The sequence below is a fragment of the Populus nigra genome, chromosome 5 (genome assembly GCF_951802175.1).
Source record: "Populus nigra chromosome 5, ddPopNigr1.1, whole genome shotgun sequence".
Classification (NCBI taxonomy): domain Eukaryota; kingdom Viridiplantae; phylum Streptophyta; class Magnoliopsida; order Malpighiales; family Salicaceae; genus Populus; species Populus nigra.
This window is the reverse complement of record NC_084856.1, coordinates 1,080,736-1,099,879: the sequence shown is the minus strand read 5'-3', so window position 1 is coordinate 1,099,879 and position 19,144 is coordinate 1,080,736. Positions and strand designations below refer to the sequence as shown.

Below are 19,144 nucleotides of genomic sequence, written 5' to 3'. Positions count from 1 at the left end.
GTTTACGCAGGCAACTGTAATCACAGAAAAAGCTTAGCCTTTGCGTGTAAAAGGGTGAGCTAAAGGCCCAGCACACCATTCTATTCATCGGTTAAAACCTGCCATCTGGCTCTTTACAAAAATTTACAGAGCCTTGAGCTGCCTGTGCTATCTGAACGCTCTCTCATAATTACCTTGTCGATGCAGTAATAATCAAGGGAAGGCCAGAATGGATTCTCAGTAAGAAAACCGAGAAACAAGAATCCTGGCAATTACCTGTTCGTTATCTTAGTGGCATCATCACAGCTATTATTCTCCTCGAGAGTTATTGTAACGGACAACTCATGCACGTAGCTCCAATCTTGCACATCTCACGGAGTTATATTACCTGTTATCATGTCAATGGTGGTGGCCATGGTTTGTTTTTGTGTTTAAATATTTATTTAGATGTTTTTTAAAAATATATTTAGTTTTTAAAAATTATTAAATTTATATTTTTTTACTACTATTCAATGATTTTTATGAATCAATATAAAAAATAAAATAAATATAAGATAAAATTATTTTAATATATTTTAAAATAAAAAATAATTTTAATCAGAGACACTTAATATATTTTTAGACTTTTCAAATTATTGTTGGTTTTATATTTATAAGATCCAATTCATGTATCTATTTTTTTTATAGTCTAAATTATAAGTTAGATGAATTCACTCAGTTAATAATTTTAAAAAAATCACAATAATTTCATCTTAAAAAAAAGATTGGATCTTTTAGATGACCATACTAAATCAAATCTTATATTAGTAAATCACATTATTGAGGCACAATGCACAACTAAACATGTTTTTATTTTTATCCTAAAAAAGAGCGTGTTATTTACTTACATAATTAATGCATGTTAACAAATTAAAAAAATCCTTTTGTTTATTTTTTTATAATTAACTCCTTTTTATTTGTAATTATTAAGATCTGTATGTTATCCATTTACAAGAAGATTTTGTAATAAAAGATTGGGTTACAGCATGCATTCAAACAAATTAAGAGAATTCTTGAATCATAATTCTTAATTTTTTATTTATTATTATTCATCGTAGTAGTATAAAAGGATTAGGTATATCTAATACATGATTATTAATTAAAAAATTTTTATGATTAATTAATTACCGGGCTCAGAAAATATTTAATGTAATGCAGGATGTTAGAAAATATATTTATAAGATTACTGGAAAAAGGTAATAATCTAAATCGATTTGTGTTTTTATTTTAAATTAATATTTTTTGATGTTTTTAAATCATTTCAATATGCTGATATCAAAAATAATTTTTAAAAAATAAAAAATATTATTTTGATACATTTCCGAGCGAAAAAACACATTGAAAAGCAACCACAACCATACTTCTAAACACCCCCGCAAGCTAGCATGGAGAATTGTTTTTGGCATCGTGTATTTTTTAATTAAAAATATATTAAAATAATATTTTAATTTTTTATATTAACACATCAAGATCATTAAAAAATATTTTGATATATTTTTTATATGAAAAATAATTTAAAAAATACTTTGAAAAAATAGAAGTTAGCACCATGAAAAATGGCACTAAAAATGAAATCTTGTCCTAAAAAAAATTCGAGAAGCAAATAATGGAATCTGGGGTTTATATGCTACCATGTAGCACCTAGCTGAGAAACTTATATCAAAACTCTCTACCAGCCACACGTATAGTAATCCTACTTTAGAAAATTTGTCGTCTAAAAGTGATTTACTACTTACATACCACAAAAATACAGATATGTTATAAGTTCATGATAGCATTCATGCTATATAAATGAAATGAATGCAAGAAAACTGATAATTCAGCCTTTCTCAGTGACCAAACTGACAATTTCTTCAATATTTAATTCCTCCTTGTTAGGTAAAAACCAGAATATAAATTTAAGGAAATGAGTTTTATATGTTAAGCCACGACAATCAAACTATTTTTTTATATTGTTTTTTTAATGGATATCTTTTATATATAATTTTTGAAATAATCTTCAAAATTATGTTTTGATTAATATCCCTTATGTGTGAACTTGTTTTTTATTTTTTTTTATATAGATTGTTTTTTGGTGTTATTGTGGGTATTTAATTTTTGAAAATATCATTTTGATTTATCTATAATATTTTATTATTATTTTGTATATAAGAACTTTATTTTTGGAAATAATAGTTTTGATATGTTTAGTCTTATATAATATTATTTTTATTTTTATTTTATTTACTCAATTTAACATGTGTATCTATTTTCAATATCATTTGACTGAATAAAAAAAATAATTTTAATAAATAAATTCAATAAATATAATTGGATAAATGTAATGTTTTTCAAGATTGAATATCTTGATCTATACCTGTTTTTTGATTTTTTTCAATTTTATTTTTAGTATCATTAGTGTGTGTATATAATTCTTGATTTATTTGATCATTTATATATATGAATTTTTCAATTATTATTTAATTTTTCATGTAAAAAAAAATCCATATATATATATATATATATATATATATAAAATTTAACCCGATGAAACAGATGTCAAATAGCTAGTAACGTAAAGTGACTCTTTTACGCCTTATCGGAGTGAATTTCTCCCTCAACACCACCTTGTCTCCTCTCTCCTCTGGCCCGATACTTCTGCGACTTCCTGTCCGAGTCAAAAAAACCTGCATGTGTACGTTGTTGCTTAGCGCCGCCCCCCCACCCCCTCTTTCTCATTAATGTTTTTTTTTTTTTCTAAATCATTTCTCCCCATCCCAATCCTAAAAACTAATTTTTTAATCATCCCAGAGCCCCTACTCCCCGGGAAAGTTGTTAGTTTTTAAGTAGCGTTTAACAGAAATTTGATTTTTTTAATTAGTTTTTTTTAATATTTTAAAATTATTTTAATATGCTAATATTAAAAATAAAATTTTTAAAATATACTATTTTAATATATTTTTAAACAAAAATATTTTAAAAAATAATTAATAACAAAATATTAAACACTACCTTAAAGAATTCATGGTTTGCAATTATTTAGGTTTTAACTTAAATTTGGGAAAGTTATAGGCTGTAAGGATAATTTTTAGCTGGATATAGTTTCTGAAGACTACAAATTATAATTTATGAGAATAACAAATAAGAGAGTATGATATTAGCTAAATTAATGATTCCCAAATGGGCACTTATTTCAATCAATTCTTTGGTTTTCCATTTTTAGTTCCTTAATTACACCATCACAAACAAATAATATCCATAAAGCTCATTAATTAATTATAATCAAATTTAATTAGACTTGGTCAGTTTTCGTCTCTCTCTCTCTCTCTCTCTCTCTCTGTATATATATAAACAATCCACGGATTCCTCTCTTTAATCTTTATGGTCTCTTTCAGTTAAATCAAGAGGGGACGAAAAACAAAGCAAAACAAAGGGCAAAGGTTATGCCATAAAGAGAGAGCGCGCCTTTAGAGAGAGATGAAAGATCATGCATCTCTTTTGATATAACAGCAAGCAAGAACCCTCTAGCTTTAACCTACCCTCATTGCGTATCCGTTGTGATTTCATGGTATTGTTATTTATTAATAGCTTGGTCATGAAAGCTGTGAATTGAAGGGGACGTTTTTGGTGTTTGTTGTTTCCTTTCTCAATTTCTTTCGCTAGTAATTGTCATGGCTGTTCAAGCACAGTTGTATCCAGAAAGACTTGGCCTTTTGCCTATGTGTGGCATACAGGATTGCTTGTTTAATAATCCTGTTTCAGGGCCTGAGCCTAGTCTTGGTTTTGTTTTTCAAGAGACTCAACAGCAGAGTCTCTTTCTTGAACATCATAGCTCTCAAAACTTTGGTTTTGATTGTACTATTGGTGCTGCTTCTTCTTCTACGACTCGTGATAGTTCTCTCTCCATGTCTCTTTCTCAATATTTGGATGTCCAGCTTGACATGCAAAGGCGAGAAGTTGATTGCATGCTTCAATTTCAGGTAAGAATGTAACTGCGCTTCGTTGTTTCTTCTTTTCCAAGTTCTGGTTTTGGTTTCTTTTTTGTGTGATTTTATTAAAATGAAGGTTAAATTCTAAAAACTAACGATAATTTTCTTAATCAAATGCAGGCTGGGAGTTTAAGAACTATTTTGCAACAGCAAAGGAAGCAACAGCTTGGAATCACACTTAAGAGTGTAGAATCAAAGTTATCCTCTTTGATAAGGCAAAAAGAAGAGGACTTGGCACAAGCAACAAAGAAAACCATGGAGCTTGAGGTCTGCCTGAGAAAAGTAGAGCTGGAGAGTGAACGATGTCAGAGAGTAGCAAGAGAAAAGGAAGCAATGGTCGTTGATTTAAGCAAGTCGCTTGAACAAATCAGAGGAAGACTGGTCATGGCCAGCAATGAAGTCCAAGATGCAGAGTCCTTTTGTTGTGGCACATGTGATAGAGAACAGGATCAAGAAAGCCAAAAAAGGATGGTTTGCAAAGGGTGCAATTCCAGGAGCTCGTGCATTATCTTTCTCCCTTGCAGGCACCTCTGCTCGTGCAAGTCTTGCGACGCTTTTCTTCGCTCCTGTCCTGTCTGTAAATCAGTGAAGGAAGCAAGCATGGAGGTTTTTTGGGTCTAACAGGGAAGGCGAAAGGTAATGCAAAACAGAATAGTCAAAGGGTAAAATCTTTGGGAACATCACATGCTGTTCATACCTTCAGTGTCCAACATGATGTTTTTGGCTTTTCTCGGTCTTTGTTTACAGATTTTTTATTTTGTACTGCTAAGACCCGTATATAAGTGAAATCAAATATGGATGATATCTGGTACAAGGCATGGCAAAGGATCCCTGTTTTGATCCTTTCTAGATTAATTAACATTTTGCCTGATTTAGCTTGAGCAGAAAGGAAAAACTTTCTATGTTTATTTTTATTTATTTATTTGGTTCTTTTTACTCGGAAGCAATGCCAGCTCCGTAGCAGTAACAATGTACTCTACTTTAACTGACAGAGAGATTTTGAAAGCCATGTTTGACACACATCAAGACACAAGAATTGAACTGTCACCGCCACAAATTTATACGTTTTTTTTTCTTGTTTTTGCCAATTCCAATAAAATTATCCATTAAAGCTAGCTAGCTAGCTAAGATAAAAACTGACTACCTAACCCTAAATGACTGCTCTGATCTGCACACGCCTTGTCTCAGTACCGAAATTTAAACACAGAAAAATCTAGCTGTCCTCTACTTGAGAAACCAAAGGGGAGACTTATTGGGTATACCTGCGAAACAACAGAAGCTACGCGTTGCATAGCCCTCCGTGTGGAAAAAAAGAGTTGGCTCAAAACTGCAGATGCGGACTCTGATGTTGGTTTTTATCTGTATCGTGGGGGTCCTACAGTGTTCTTCTGTCTACTACCAGGGAAGCGTTTACGAGGGAGTGGAATGACTGTTTGGTCGGGATTTTGTGAGTTGGAACTCGTGATGGGACGGCAGCGGCATGATTTCTTCCATGGGAGAAAAAGAAATGTTATTTAACATGTTTTGGAGGAAGTGTTTGTGTATAATTTTTTTTTGGTAGAATAATATAGTTTGATATATTTATTTTTATATTTTCAAAATATTTTAAAAAAACATTTAAAATTTTATTTTTTTATTTGTTTTAAATTGATATTTTTTTATGTTTTCAGATTATTTTGATATTTGGTATCAAAAATAAATTTTAAAAAATAAAAAAAATATTTTGATTCATTTTTAATTAAAAAATATTTTAAAAAATAATCACTATTGCAATACTCAAGTGACCATTGAAAAATAATTTTTATAATAAAATTGTATGATTTTTAAAAAAAAAATTAAAAAATTAAAAAATAATAAAGTGTCATTGAAACTCCAACAATAATAATTCCAGTATTACCAAAAAATAAGTTTAACACGCTATGTAATGTCATAGAAGATAATCAAAGTAGATCACAAGCATTGTTAAAAAATAAATGAGGCATTCACTACCAAAAGATCTACATGTTTTCTATATTATTGATCATATAATGATATACCATATCAACAAGGTTAAACTAAGTGAATTTTAAATTAACTTTTACTTTGACCCAAACTAAATTAGGAGGCTACTACACTCAGTTTATTTAAGTTTAATAACAATAATTTAAAGGGCGTTTAACTTTTACGTAGACCCAAACTAAATTAGGAGGCTAATAAACTCGAGTCTATTTGAGTTTAATCATAATAATTTAAAGGGTGTTTGACAAAACTTTTTTTTAAAAAAAATATTTTTTACTTTAAAAATATTAAATTGATGTTTTTAGTGTTTTACATGTCAATGTCAAGAATAAAAAATATTTTAATGTATTTAAAAAAAACTATTTTAAAAAGTACTATATATCAAAATCTCAAACATCCTCTTAAAATGACATGGCATTGTAATGCAACAAAAACTGAAGGCAAAGGTCTAGTATGTACAAGATACCAAGGATTGATTTGTGTTGTAAAATAGCCAGTTTATGATGTTAAATTGATAAATTTAGATGCTGGAGGGGAAAATTAAAGGGGAAACCAATATATATATATATATATATATATATATATATATATATATATATATAACATGACACCTAACACTTAAGCACTTTGCATCATGTAAAATAAATATTTATTTTTAAAATTAATTAATTTAAGTTAATTAATTATACATGATACTTTTTGTCAAGTTATTAAGTTAGTTCAACTAAAAAGTTGACTTAATACATGATAGTTATGATTTTTATAAGTATATTGATTTGAAGATGTATATTTTTAAATTCTACAAATACACTGAAGAGATGTGCATTTAAACTATACATGTATATTGATATGAAATTGTATTGTTTTATTTATAAATATTAATTTAATATTGATAAAAATCAGCTAGAAAACAATCTTTTTATCTGCAAACTCTTTATTTATATTTACTACAAATAAAATAAAAATTCTTAAAATACTTATTTGGGTCAACTTTATTTGGGTCAAATTCTTAAAAAAAATACACTTGAATAATATCACACACCACAATACCATATATATACTTCATCAAATAAAAACAGACTCTAAAATAACATCGAGTTATTATTTTGAGATAAAAATAATAAAAATAAAGAATGTATGTTATCTTATATTTTTTTAATATAAAAATTCATTTCAAAACTATCATATAGATAATTCATTTTATATCTTATCTTTGTTTTTCAAATCAAACACTTTTAAGTTTTTTTTAAACACTAACTAATTACAACAAAAACCTTCAGCATAATTATTTAATACAACTCGATCAAATATATTAACTTGAAAAATCTAAAATATAAATCTTGATATGAATTAAGTTTTTAATTGAATCACATAAAATATTAATTTAGTAAAGTTTATTGATCAAATCAAGTTTTTAATGACTCGGTGACAGTTGCTTTTGACGGAGACTTGACTTTTGGATTTGTTTATGCTGTTAAGTTTTTACGCGTTAGAGGGCGGGATGGTGGCCGTTTGGGTGCGTTGATGGATTTAGAATTTTCAATGTTCTAAGGAATAGCAAAGGAAAACGTTGGGAAATAAGAGGATGGTTTGTGGAAGTTTCGTCGCTTGTCCTTGATGGCTTAAAACCTCCCTCCTCCAGCCCAGTCTATGGCATGGCCGAATGCTTGTAGCCCAGTATATTGTCATGGCCCAGTATATGGCATGGCCCAAGGAATAGGAAATGCTTTTATCCTTAAAATAATATCATTTTTAATAAAAATAATTTATTTGGATTGAATCATCAATTCAGGTTTAGATTTTTTCCGAGTTAGTTCCCGAAAGAACTTGACAATTATGATTGTTGGTTGGAAACCGTCAAATCAAAAGGCTTTGTTTTTTAAAAACTATAAGCACTTTTACCGCTTTAGGTCCTGTTTAGTAATACATTTGACTTTAAAAAGTATTATTTTAGTGATTTTTATTAATTTTGATACACTAATATTAAAAATTATATATATATATATATAAATAAAAACACCACACGTTTCGGTATCAATAATGATAATTGCAATAGTAAAGGATAGGGAAGCATCTTGATGAATACACATAAACAGATAATCCCTCAATTGACTTCCCATGTATTTAAAAGGATAGGTATGGTTTTTTTCAAAAAATATTTTTTATTTAAAAATATATTAAAATAATTATTTTTTTATAATTTTTAAAATTTTTTTTGATATTAGTATATCAAAATTATCTGAAAACACTAAAAAATATTAATTTAAAATAAAAAAATTTTTAAAAAATAAATTCATTTACGTTTTTAAAATATAAAAACAATAAAAATAAACAGAGTTTGCGTAGTTACGTAATTATCTTTACAATTGGTAGCCCTTCCCTGTGCCAAACATATTTTAAAAATATTTTTTAAATTAATATATCTTTATTCCGTACATTTTAATTAATCCTTTTTTTTTAAAAAAAAAGGATAGAGCTCATGGAGAAATAGGTGACGTGGTAAAGTTTTATTAGAAAAAAAGTCATTTTAATTAAAAAAAAATTAAGAATGGTCGATATTGGTCAAAGGTCCGTGCAATTACTGTTAATATTAGTAAGGATTGATTATTTATTTTTGATGAATTAGGGGATTAAATTATAATTACTTGGGAAAACGTTTTTTTTTTTTGGAGTTGTTTTGTTTTATGGAAGTAAATTATGAATCGTGTATGAAATTAAACCACAAAAAATAGTAAAAAAATAATATTTATTAAATTTAAACCCCTCACCAAAAGTCCAAAACCCTGCTTAAACCTGAAGACCTAATCATTTATGAGCTTCTAGAGAGCGAGAGAAGCCACATCGTATTTGCCACGATGAGAAGAGTAAACCAACTAGCCACCCTGAGCCGAGCCTTTTCCGGCGCGGCCTCTCATCAGCGGTTGGTTCAAGGAGCAGCAATGATAAGCACATACGCAGCTTCAAATTCTCAGTGTTGAGCGTCAAGAATCGCTGAAATTTTTTTTTTTAAAAAAAAAAAAATTGATATTTTTTTATGTTTTCATATTATTTTGATATTTGATATCAAAAATAAATTTTAAAAAATAAAAAAAATATTTTAATTTATTTTTAATTAAAAAATAATCACTACTGCAATTGACCATTGAAAAATAATTTTTAAAATAAAATTGTATGATTTTTTTTAAAAGATAAAAAAATTAAAAAATAATAAAGTGCCATTGAAACTCCAACAATAATAATTCTAGTATTACCAAAAAATAAGTTTAACATGCTAGGTAATGTCATCAAAGATAATCAAAGTAGATCACAAGCATTGTTAAAAAATGAATGAGACATTCACTACCTAAAGATCTACATGTTTTCTATATTGTTGATCATATAATGATATACCATATCAGCAAGGTTAAACTAAGTGGATTTTAAATTAACTTTTACTTGGACCCAAACTAAATTGGGAGGCTACTGCACTCAGTTATTTGAGTTTAATAACAATAATTTAAAGGGTATTTAACTTTTACTTAGATCCAAATTAAATCATGAGGCTAATAAACTCGAGTCTATTTGAGTTTAATGATAATAATTTAAAGGGTGTTCGACAAAATTATTTTTTTTTTAAATTATTTTTTACTTGAAAAATATTAAATTTAGAATAACATTGAGTTATTATTTTGAGATAAAAATAATAAAAATAAAGAATGTATGTTATCTTATATTTTTTTAATATAAAAATTCATTTTAAAACTATCATATAGATAATTCATTTTATATCTTATCTTTGTTTTTCAAATCAAACACTTTTAAGTTTTTTTTAATATATTTTTTTAGACACTAACTAATTATAACCAAAACCTTCAGCATAATTGTTTAATACAACTCGATCAAATATATTAACTTGAAAAATCCAGAATATAAATCTTTATATGAATGAAGTTTTTAATTGAATCACATAAAATATTAATAATGAAGTTTTTAATTGAATCACACATAAAATATTAATTTAGTAAAGTTTATTGATCAAATCAAGTTTTTAATGACTCGATTAACTAAATCAAATTTAATTAAAAAAATTAACCCACATATTTTTAATTTTTAATGACTATCTGGTCGGGATTTTATCCTGTATTGAAATGATAAAAAGCTTATAAACAATATAAAATTAATAAGTTTAAATACCGGAGGAAAAATTTAAAGAAAAAACCAAAATTTATATATAAATATAATGACACCTGATACTTTAGTACTTTGCACCATGAAGAATAAATATTTTTTTATTCTTGAAATTAATTAATTTAAGTTAATTAATTATGAGTTGCCTTCTGAATTTTATAAATATATTAATTTGAATGCGTGTGTTTTTAAATTCCACAAAAAAATACTGAAGAGATGTGAAATTAGTTTAACATTAACAAAAATTAGAAAACAATTTTTTTTATCAACAAACTCTTTATTTATATTTATTATAAATAAAATAAAAATTATTAAAAGACTTATTTGGGTCAACTTTATTCTACCCTGGAGCCTGTTTTTTTTAGATATATTTTCATGTCTTAAAGTCTGTTGTAAACTACACACAGACTTACTTAGGTCTCATTTATTTGCTGGGAAATAGTTTTTTTTTTAAAGTGAATTCCGAGAAAGTGAATTACTTTCTGATGTTTGGTAGTGTAATGGAAAATAAGTTGAAAACACTTTCAAGTGTTTGATTATATTATGGGAAATGAGTTGGAAAATAACTTATTAATATTTTATTTTTTCTCAAGTTTATTAAAATAACGAGGAACGAATCTTACAAATTAAAAAGTCGAATGAGAATGAAATTGAAAAAAATATAATTTAATAAATTATCTCAAATAAAATAAATAATAACCAAAATAATAGAGATCAAATCTAAAAAATTAAAAAAAATAAAAGATGAAGAAATTAAAATAATAATAATCACCATTTCATAAATTATTTTAAATAAAATAAGTAACAATCAAAAGAATGGGGATCAAATTTGATAGATAAAAAATTTCAATAAAAAAATGATAAGGAAAAAGCAAATAACAATTATAAAAATAAGGACTAAAGTTAATATAAAAATTAAATTTTAAAGATGAAATTGAAAAATAAATATTGAAAACAATATATATATATATATATATATATATATATATATATATATATATATATATATATATATATATATATATATATATAGCAATCAAAATTTTGAAGATCAAATTTGATATAATCAGTAAATAATAACATTTCTAATTTTTTCACAATTTCTGAAAAGTGTTTTCCGCTCAAATTTTCCAGAAAAACAATTTCCTAAAAAATCAAGCCAAATTTTTCCTTGACTGTAAAGTGTTTTCTGTTGACCAACTGTTCTAATGCTAAATAAACACAAGATAGTTTGGAAAGTGATTTCCTATAAATCACTTTCCGGAAAACAAACACAGTCAAAATGAAAAACACTTTCCTGAAAACCAATCTAATTTTTTTTTTAACTGAAAAATATTTTTTATTGACTAACTTTACTAATGAAAAATAAATATAAAAAAATTTAAAAAATAATTTTTCAAAAACTATTTTTTATAAAATAAACATGACATTAAAAAAGAGGTGGTTTGGAGTATTTTGGACCTGTAATTAGGGGTCCCATTTGGCTTTGTCGAGGATCAGAGGACTAGAGATTGTCCCTTGATCGAGGAAGTCAGATGGCCATATCTGGCTCGGCTGGCGTGGGCCTCGCTGGCATTACCAATGTGTCATGCGGATGGGCGAGCCATATTGGGCATTGGTCACGTATACATATCATGGCCCATCTTTTATTTTGGTGCTGTTGCCAGCCCAACTAGCTTCCCTGGCTTGGAACTTGTTCTGTGATATGTGGGCCCTCAACGGGCCAGAAACCTAGTAAATTACAAAATGGTGTGACTATACAACTGATAGACGTCTCTGTGTGTGTATAATATAGTTGATGGTAGAGGGTAGAATGGAGATACGAGTGCGAGTCATCTAAAATTAATCAAAACTAATATATTATTTAATTAACGACAAACATATTATCATATGTCTGTGCATTTTAGGAAACATATTGTATATTATTTAAAATAAAAATAAATAAAATGAAAAATAAAGAATTGCCAGATCAGAACAATATTTTAATTCCAACGCCATGTGTGGAATGGCTACTGGGAATCATAACGATTGTTGGAATTTATAATCTATTTTTTACATTTTTTTGTTATATTTTTCTTTCATTTTAAATTATTGATTTTTTTTAGTCGTTAAAAAAACCAATATAAAGAGTGTTTGTTTGAATAGGGAGCAGGGTGGAGATTTAAAAATTACTTTCCAATAGATAAAAGATAAGGAGGTGTCCTCGAAGGCGCGTGGGCTCCGGTTAATGCGGTTCCATTGCCATCCGTTGAAAACAGGACCAAAAGATCTCAAGTTACCCGTATCGCCCTCAACCCTACAGTGCACGCGGCTGTCGAGGATGCCCTGATCATTTCAACCCAGTTTGGACGTCCGTGGCTTTTGCTTTTAAATATTTTTTAAAAATGTAGATGCTTTTAAAAAATATTAAATTATTGTTTTTTTAAATAATTTTAACATAAAAAAATTATTTTAATATATTTTTAAATAAAAAATACACATAAATAACATCTTGCACGACCATACTATATATATACTTCATCAAATAAAAATGAAGTCTAAAATAACATAGAGTTATTGTTTTGAGATAAATAATAATAAAAAAATAGAAAAGATACGTTATCTTTTTTTTTTAATATAAAAATTCATTTCAAATCTATTTATTTATATATATATATATAATTTATCTTATATCTTATCTTTGTTTTTTAAACCAAATACTTTTTTTTTATTTTTTTAATATTTTTTTCAGACACTAGCTAATTGCAACTGAAGCCCACGTCATAACTGTAAATCTAACTCGATGAGACATATTAACTTGAAAAATTTGGAATATAAATCTTGACATGAATTGAATTTCTAATTGAATCAAGTTTATTACTAAAATAACTTGATTAACTCAATAAATCCAATTAAAAAAATTTGACTCACATATTTTTAATAAATACAATTGATTTATATTTTATTTTGTTTTGTTTTTAGATTGGTAATGTTGAAAATAAAAAAAATATTTTAATATATTTTTAAATGAAAATATTTTAAAACACCACTCTACCGTACTTTTAATTTCTTTCTGGAAGCATCGTGGCCACCGATCAAACCTTAGGCACATAGTTTCCGTGTCTGAAATAACACCCAACACTTTCCACTAAATTATTCCTGCCCCCGCACCCCCGCCCCTCCTCTCTGTTTACTTTGATCTTCATCTTCTTCTCGCAGAAGAGAACCCAAATTCCCCTCCAATTCTCAGCCTGGTGACAAAAAGCTTATCAAATCTAAAGATGCAACACGGAGATTACAGTTCTTACTATCAATATCCACACCTCCAAAACCCTAACCCTAACGCTCCTATTGATCATCACCAAACCCCTTACGCATCCGCACCACCTTTCTCTTCCGGTTACACCCCCTCCGATTACTCCATTTATCCTCAAAATTATCCTCCTTATTCTCAAAACCCCGATCCTGTCCCTCCACCTACAGCCCCTACATACACACCTACAACACCTACAACACCGAACCCTAATAATCCACAATCATCCTTCAATCCCCCACCGCCACCTCCACCACAACAACCGCCATATTTTCCTCCGTATGATTCTCATGGCTCCTACCAACCTCCAACAACTCAGCAATCTTATTTACCATCGTTTGATCAACATCAAACGTCTCCCAATTACGCTCCTCGACCACCGCCTCCTAACTCTGCAGTAGCACCGAATCCTACTGGAGCAACTAATTCTCCATACACCTCGATGTACAGTGCTCCTTATAACCCTATAGGATCGTCAGTGCCGCCTGTATACGATACGCCATATGAGAATCCGGTAAAATTTGATCAGAATTTCGGGTATTTGGAAGGTTATAATCGGAGCAGGAGCGATACAGGGTCTGATCTATATGGAAAGGAACCGGAGAGCAGGTACGATATTGGTAGCGGTCGTGATGATGGATATGGAGATGGTGTTTATGCGTATGAAGGCGGTAAGGTTGAGCCTTACGGAGCACGAGGGACAGCGCCAAATTCATCGACCTGGGCTGGGTTCGATGATTATGGAAGATCAATTAGTTTTCCGTCCGGAAAGGATAATTCGGTGCGGTCCAGTTCTGGTTCAGGCTCGGGGAAGATTGTGAGGGCAGTGCCGAAGGTGGAGACGCAGGAGGATGTTAAGAGTGGTGTTCAGAAGTTTAGAGTTAAGATTTTGGCTGAAAGTGGAGGACAGGGTACTATGGATGTGCTTTGCGAGGTATCTATATGAGTTTGTTACTTAATTGGTGGCAATTATTTACTATGGTTTTAATGATTTTTAGAGTGATTGCTATCATGAATTTGATGCTAGAGTGGGTTCGTGTTGAAATGATCAACATCTAGGGACCATTTTGCATGCTTGTTAATGTTAAAATTCTGTCACGTTCTGCTCGACTGTTGCATTGCGTATCGTTTCAGGTTGAACATTTAAATTGACAAACATGGCTAACTGCTAAAGAAGCCCAGTTAAGGAGCGTGGGGAGTTGTTTGGAATTCCTCCTCTTACTGCTCCATTGAATGATTTTGCATGCTTCTGTTAGGTCATCGACATTGTCATTGCAAAGTCGTTTATAACTGTTAAGGAATCAAAATGGAACTTTCCTTGAGATTCTAGCTTTACTGAAGCTAACCAAGTTTTTTGCATGTTTGATTCGAAGTTATATTCATTTTAAACTAGGATTTATTATGTGTACTTGAGTCCCAATGAATTTTTGAAGGTCACTGTTGCTTATAGATGATCAGTGTTTGGCTGTTTTGTTGTTATATTTCTACTCTTTTTTTCACTGTTCTCTGGGTTTATTTATGTGCTGTGCTTTGGGCTCATGATTGTATTTGAATTCATTCAGATTGGTTTGGATGGAATTCGTATGCTTGATCCAAACACCAGCCGGACTTTGAGAATATATTCTCTTGAGAACATCACAAGATGTGACGTGAGTTAACTTATTTCATCCACTCCTCACTTTCTTCTTGAGCATCACTATCATTGTTAATGTATAACTAATACTGTTTGTACACTTTCTCTCTTTTGTAGAAAATGGATTCATCTACCTTTGCATTTTGGTCCAAGAGTTCTGTGGATTTTGAGCCAAGACGTATTAGACTGCAATCAAATAGTTACACCACCAACACCCTTCTTGACACTGTGACTGCTGCAACTGTACAGGTTTTGTGGCCATAAGAAACATTTTTCTTGTATTCTAATTATATTTTAGTTACATTTCCTTTTATAGAAGCTTAAACATTTATTTATGTCCTGCCTCATTCTGCATTGCATTGTTTCTATTGCCCTTCTAATTGCATTAATCGCTGAACTGGTTGTAGATTTGTTTCAAACCGAAACCAAAAAGAGGCATGGATGAAGAAATCATAATATCTAGAGGAAGAAGACCTAGAATAAAAAATCCAAACCAGCTCCTTTATTTATGAGATGAATTTAGGTTAAGCTTTGATGAAATTGAGAATGTTAAACCTGGTAGATAGAACTTGTAAGCATTACAAACACTTGTTAGTGTTTGAAAACTTAACTCCTGCTAGATTTTTCTATCATTGTTGAATGGAAATGTTGACACTGGCTACAGACTTGAAAGCTGTGCAGTAAAAGTATATTGCATTTCATTTTCCTATTGTCGTGGCCACATGTAGCATGTGAATGATTCACTGGTGTAATATCCCACACCGTATACTACTCATGTGATGTGTATATAGAGAGCACACACACAGCCAGCTAAGGATCTATGTGTAACCATGGATATCCATTTTGGGGCTGCAAGGAAAAATTATCTTAGTGTTGCTCCTCTAGGCTCAACAGTCATAAGCATGTGCACTGGCTGTCCCCTGGTGCCTGGGGCATCAACTGGCTTGTGAAAATGTTTTTGATCATTGTCCATGGGTGTCAGAATATGGCTTCTCCAGTGTTTATATATAGATATGGGTCCTGTTTCCTCCTTTTGTGCAGGGATAACTTTTTTCCATTGATGTTTGTGTGGCTTACCAACTCTTTCCATTTTATCAAAAGTTTAAATGAATGCAGCTTTACTCTGCGTGTTTGCTGCTTTAGATTGTTGATGTATATTAACGAAGTATAATTTTGCTCTTTCAATGCAGCTCAAGGAAATGGGTGGAGGAACAAGGCCTTCTGATACATCAAAGACAACTGAGCAGCCTATAGAGAAGAAGAAAGGGTTTGGTGATTTGATGAACTTGATAAAGCCAGGCAGTGAGGAGAAAGAACATTGGGTAAAACTATGGCTTTAGTAGAGATTTTATTTTGTTTATTGATTTAAATGGAATCACACAATGCAGCCATCATTTTCAAGTTTACAAGCTTGGGTGCTCTCTCTCTCTCTCTATATATATATATATTTTTTTTTTTTTTCCTTTCTGGAAAAACTAAAGAGGGGTTGGATGGTTGTGCTTGTACTGTTCTTATAATATTGTTCATTCTCAGGTCCCTGATGAAGCTGTTTCAAAGTGTGCATCATGCAGGATGGATTTTGGGGCTTTTGTTCGTCGGGTAAATTTGTTTCCCATGATTGATTAACTATATTTGCAATTTATTTATGCTTTCAGATTTCATGTAAATTTTCTCCCTTCTCTCAATCCCAGCATCACTGCAGAAACTGTGGAGACATTTTCTGTGACAAGTGCACCCAAGGAAGAATTGCTCTTACTGCTGATGAGAATGCTCAGCCGGTTAGAGTTTGTGACCGGTGCATGGTAAGATTTATCCATTACTTATTTGTTACTATTTCACAAACCCAGACATTCATCTCTTATCTTCTGTTAGTGATATAGACCCCCCCCCCCCTCCCCTCCTTGCTTTCTCTCATTTTTTAATGGGTTACTTGCATGCTAGTCAGGTGCTGGGAGTTCTCAAAATGAATTACCTTTGTGGATGTCATTGCAGTTTATTATAGTTCATTTGCTTTTCAACAAGTATCTGCTGCCGTCTGCCCTTTGTGAAGGAACTTTGTGGTGTATTACAGGACAGAAACATTTAGTTAACCTTTTATGTGTGCGTGTTTGTGAGCTAATATGTTCATTCATATACAAAGCCACCACAATGATGGGTCATGAGCTTCCTTAGATCCTGTCACGCTATGATTATTTTTTCTTAAGAAAGCTTGCTGGGTTGTGTTTTTAACTTATAGAAAGTATAGGAGGTTTTTTGTAGTTTGGGAGATGTGGATATGATTCTCCTTAATTATGTATAGTCAGGCAGCTATAGAAACATATAATATGTGCATATCACAGTCGTCACACTCTTTCTGCATGAATATTATGGTATGCATAAATCGCTGTGGTCTCACTCACTTTCCGAAAGAACAACTCATAAAGTCTTGCTATCCTTCAGGCAGAAGTGACTCAGAGGCTAAGTAATGCCAAGGAAGCAGCTAGCAAACCTGCAGCATTTCATAGCCATGAGGATCTTGCCAGGAAGCTTCAGGTAAAGAATATCCAACTTAAGCAGTCTTGATATTTTCATCCACAGGGTCTCATTCTTTGTTCCCTGGTTCACTTGATATTTGACTTGCACTTTTATGATTGTGATTTTATATTGACATTGATCTTCTGACAGGAGGAGATGGAGAAAAATCGCAAGTCGTCGTCAGGTAACCTTCTTACTTTGAATTTATATTTCTTTTTCTACGTAAAATGATAGGAGAGGCAAATTCAAACTTTTACTTGTAGTTGTCTGAACTTAATGATTGAAGAAAAAGTTCTAACCATAACCAATGGTTCAAATATTCAATGATTTTTAGACATGTTGCCCTCATCAGCTATTTGATACATCTGGGGGTTCTGTGCTAAAGTCCTAGCATGCCATTTTCAAATTTAATCAAGGAGCTATAACACAGGGTTCTCATATTAATGGTATGAATTTCCAGGATCCAAGATCGATGTATCTGGGAGGCGGACGAGAGAAGTTGCCTGTCCAACTTGCACTGTCCATTTGCAGGTTTGAAATCCTTTTCTGCCTTGATAGGGCTTTGGATTTCAATTTGTACGTTACTTGGATTTTTATTTATCTTGTTTGCGCTATTCATTCAGGTCCAGGTTCCCAGCTCAGGTTCTGAAACCATCGAGTGTGGAGTATGTCAACACCCATTTCTCGTCAGTGCTCACTGATTCCTGCAGCGTTTTCTGATTATTTGAGGCGCCTATTTCTCGAGGATGGTGCTAGCTTGTCTAGGGCCCTCCTCTGGGGTGAAGTGCTTGTTTACCCTGGTTCAGGTCTCTGCTGTAAAATTGAATTGTCAAACTTTGTACATAGCTATATTATTTCTTCGTTGTACTTGATTGTTTGTCGTGGTAATATTTTGCCTGTGTGAGTTTCTACGAGTTTGTAACCTGACTGTTCAAGATTGCAATAAAATAATGGATTATTTGTGACTTTGAAGTTCATCGAAAATAAGCAAACTGGGTTCCTGAGTTGTGAACCTCACCCCTAAGGGCCGGGTGCTCTACGGACGTGGTGGTCCAATTGGGCCAATTTTGATACGAGAGTTAGTCATGGCCTGAAGATGGAAAAAGTTGTAGGATGGCAAGGAGCCCCACCCAATGTCATGTCACAAATAACTTGGTGGATAAAAGTGGCTTTCACGTATATAATGGTTGCTTTTTCTTAGATTCCTTCTAGCTCGGTGCGGTTACAAATTCTTCGATGTAAGATAACTCCTAGGCTAGTTTGCTCTAAATTGAATTGAATCGGCCTGGTCCTCGCTTCATTGTCTTGTTGTCAAGTAGGGCTGTTACGTTGTTCTTCTGAATGATTCAGCATCTCATTTGTTGTTTCAGGTAATTTTTTATGACATTATCAAAAACTAATTTACTTTTCAGAAATATGTGTGCACATATATTAATGTTTTTTCCCCTGGTCCACGTTGCCTCGGCAGCGGAGCTTAATAACAAGTGAAGGGCAGGAGAGGGCCTACCCTGTGCTGGCTCATAGCAACTGTACAGGTTACGAAAACAACCGCAG

General features: G+C 31.0%; 2 protein-coding genes across 3 annotated transcripts; both read left to right on the top strand.

The window, feature by feature from the left end:
* The first annotated feature begins 3,404 nt into the window (after positions 1-3,404).
* Positions 3,405-4,904, top strand: LOC133693412 (probable BOI-related E3 ubiquitin-protein ligase 2). Its single transcript, XM_062114621.1, has 2 exons — positions 3,405-3,977; positions 4,107-4,904. The coding sequence occupies exons 1-2, from the start codon at positions 3,669-3,671 to the stop codon at positions 4,605-4,607; spliced, it is 810 nt and encodes a 269-aa protein (XP_061970605.1). The 5' UTR covers positions 3,405-3,668; the 3' UTR covers positions 4,608-4,904.
* Positions 4,905-13,257: 8,353 nt separating this feature from the next.
* LOC133694563 (protein FREE1-like) lies at positions 13,258-18,555 on the top strand. 2 transcript variants are annotated; one of them, XM_062116118.1, is made up of 10 exons: positions 13,258-14,377; positions 15,006-15,092; positions 15,194-15,325; positions 16,267-16,398; positions 16,610-16,675; positions 16,768-16,878; positions 17,516-17,608; positions 17,744-17,774; positions 18,051-18,121; positions 18,214-18,555. In XM_062116118.1, exons 1-10 carry the CDS (start codon positions 13,412-13,414, stop codon positions 18,289-18,291), a joined length of 1,767 nt encoding a protein of 588 aa, XP_061972102.1. In that variant the 5' UTR covers positions 13,258-13,411; the 3' UTR covers positions 18,292-18,555. The 2 variants fall into 2 exon arrangements, with proteins under 2 accessions (XP_061972102.1, XP_061972101.1); XM_062116117.1 differs by having other exon boundaries at positions 13,259-14,377; positions 17,741-17,774.
* Positions 18,556-19,144: the final 589 nt, after the last annotated feature.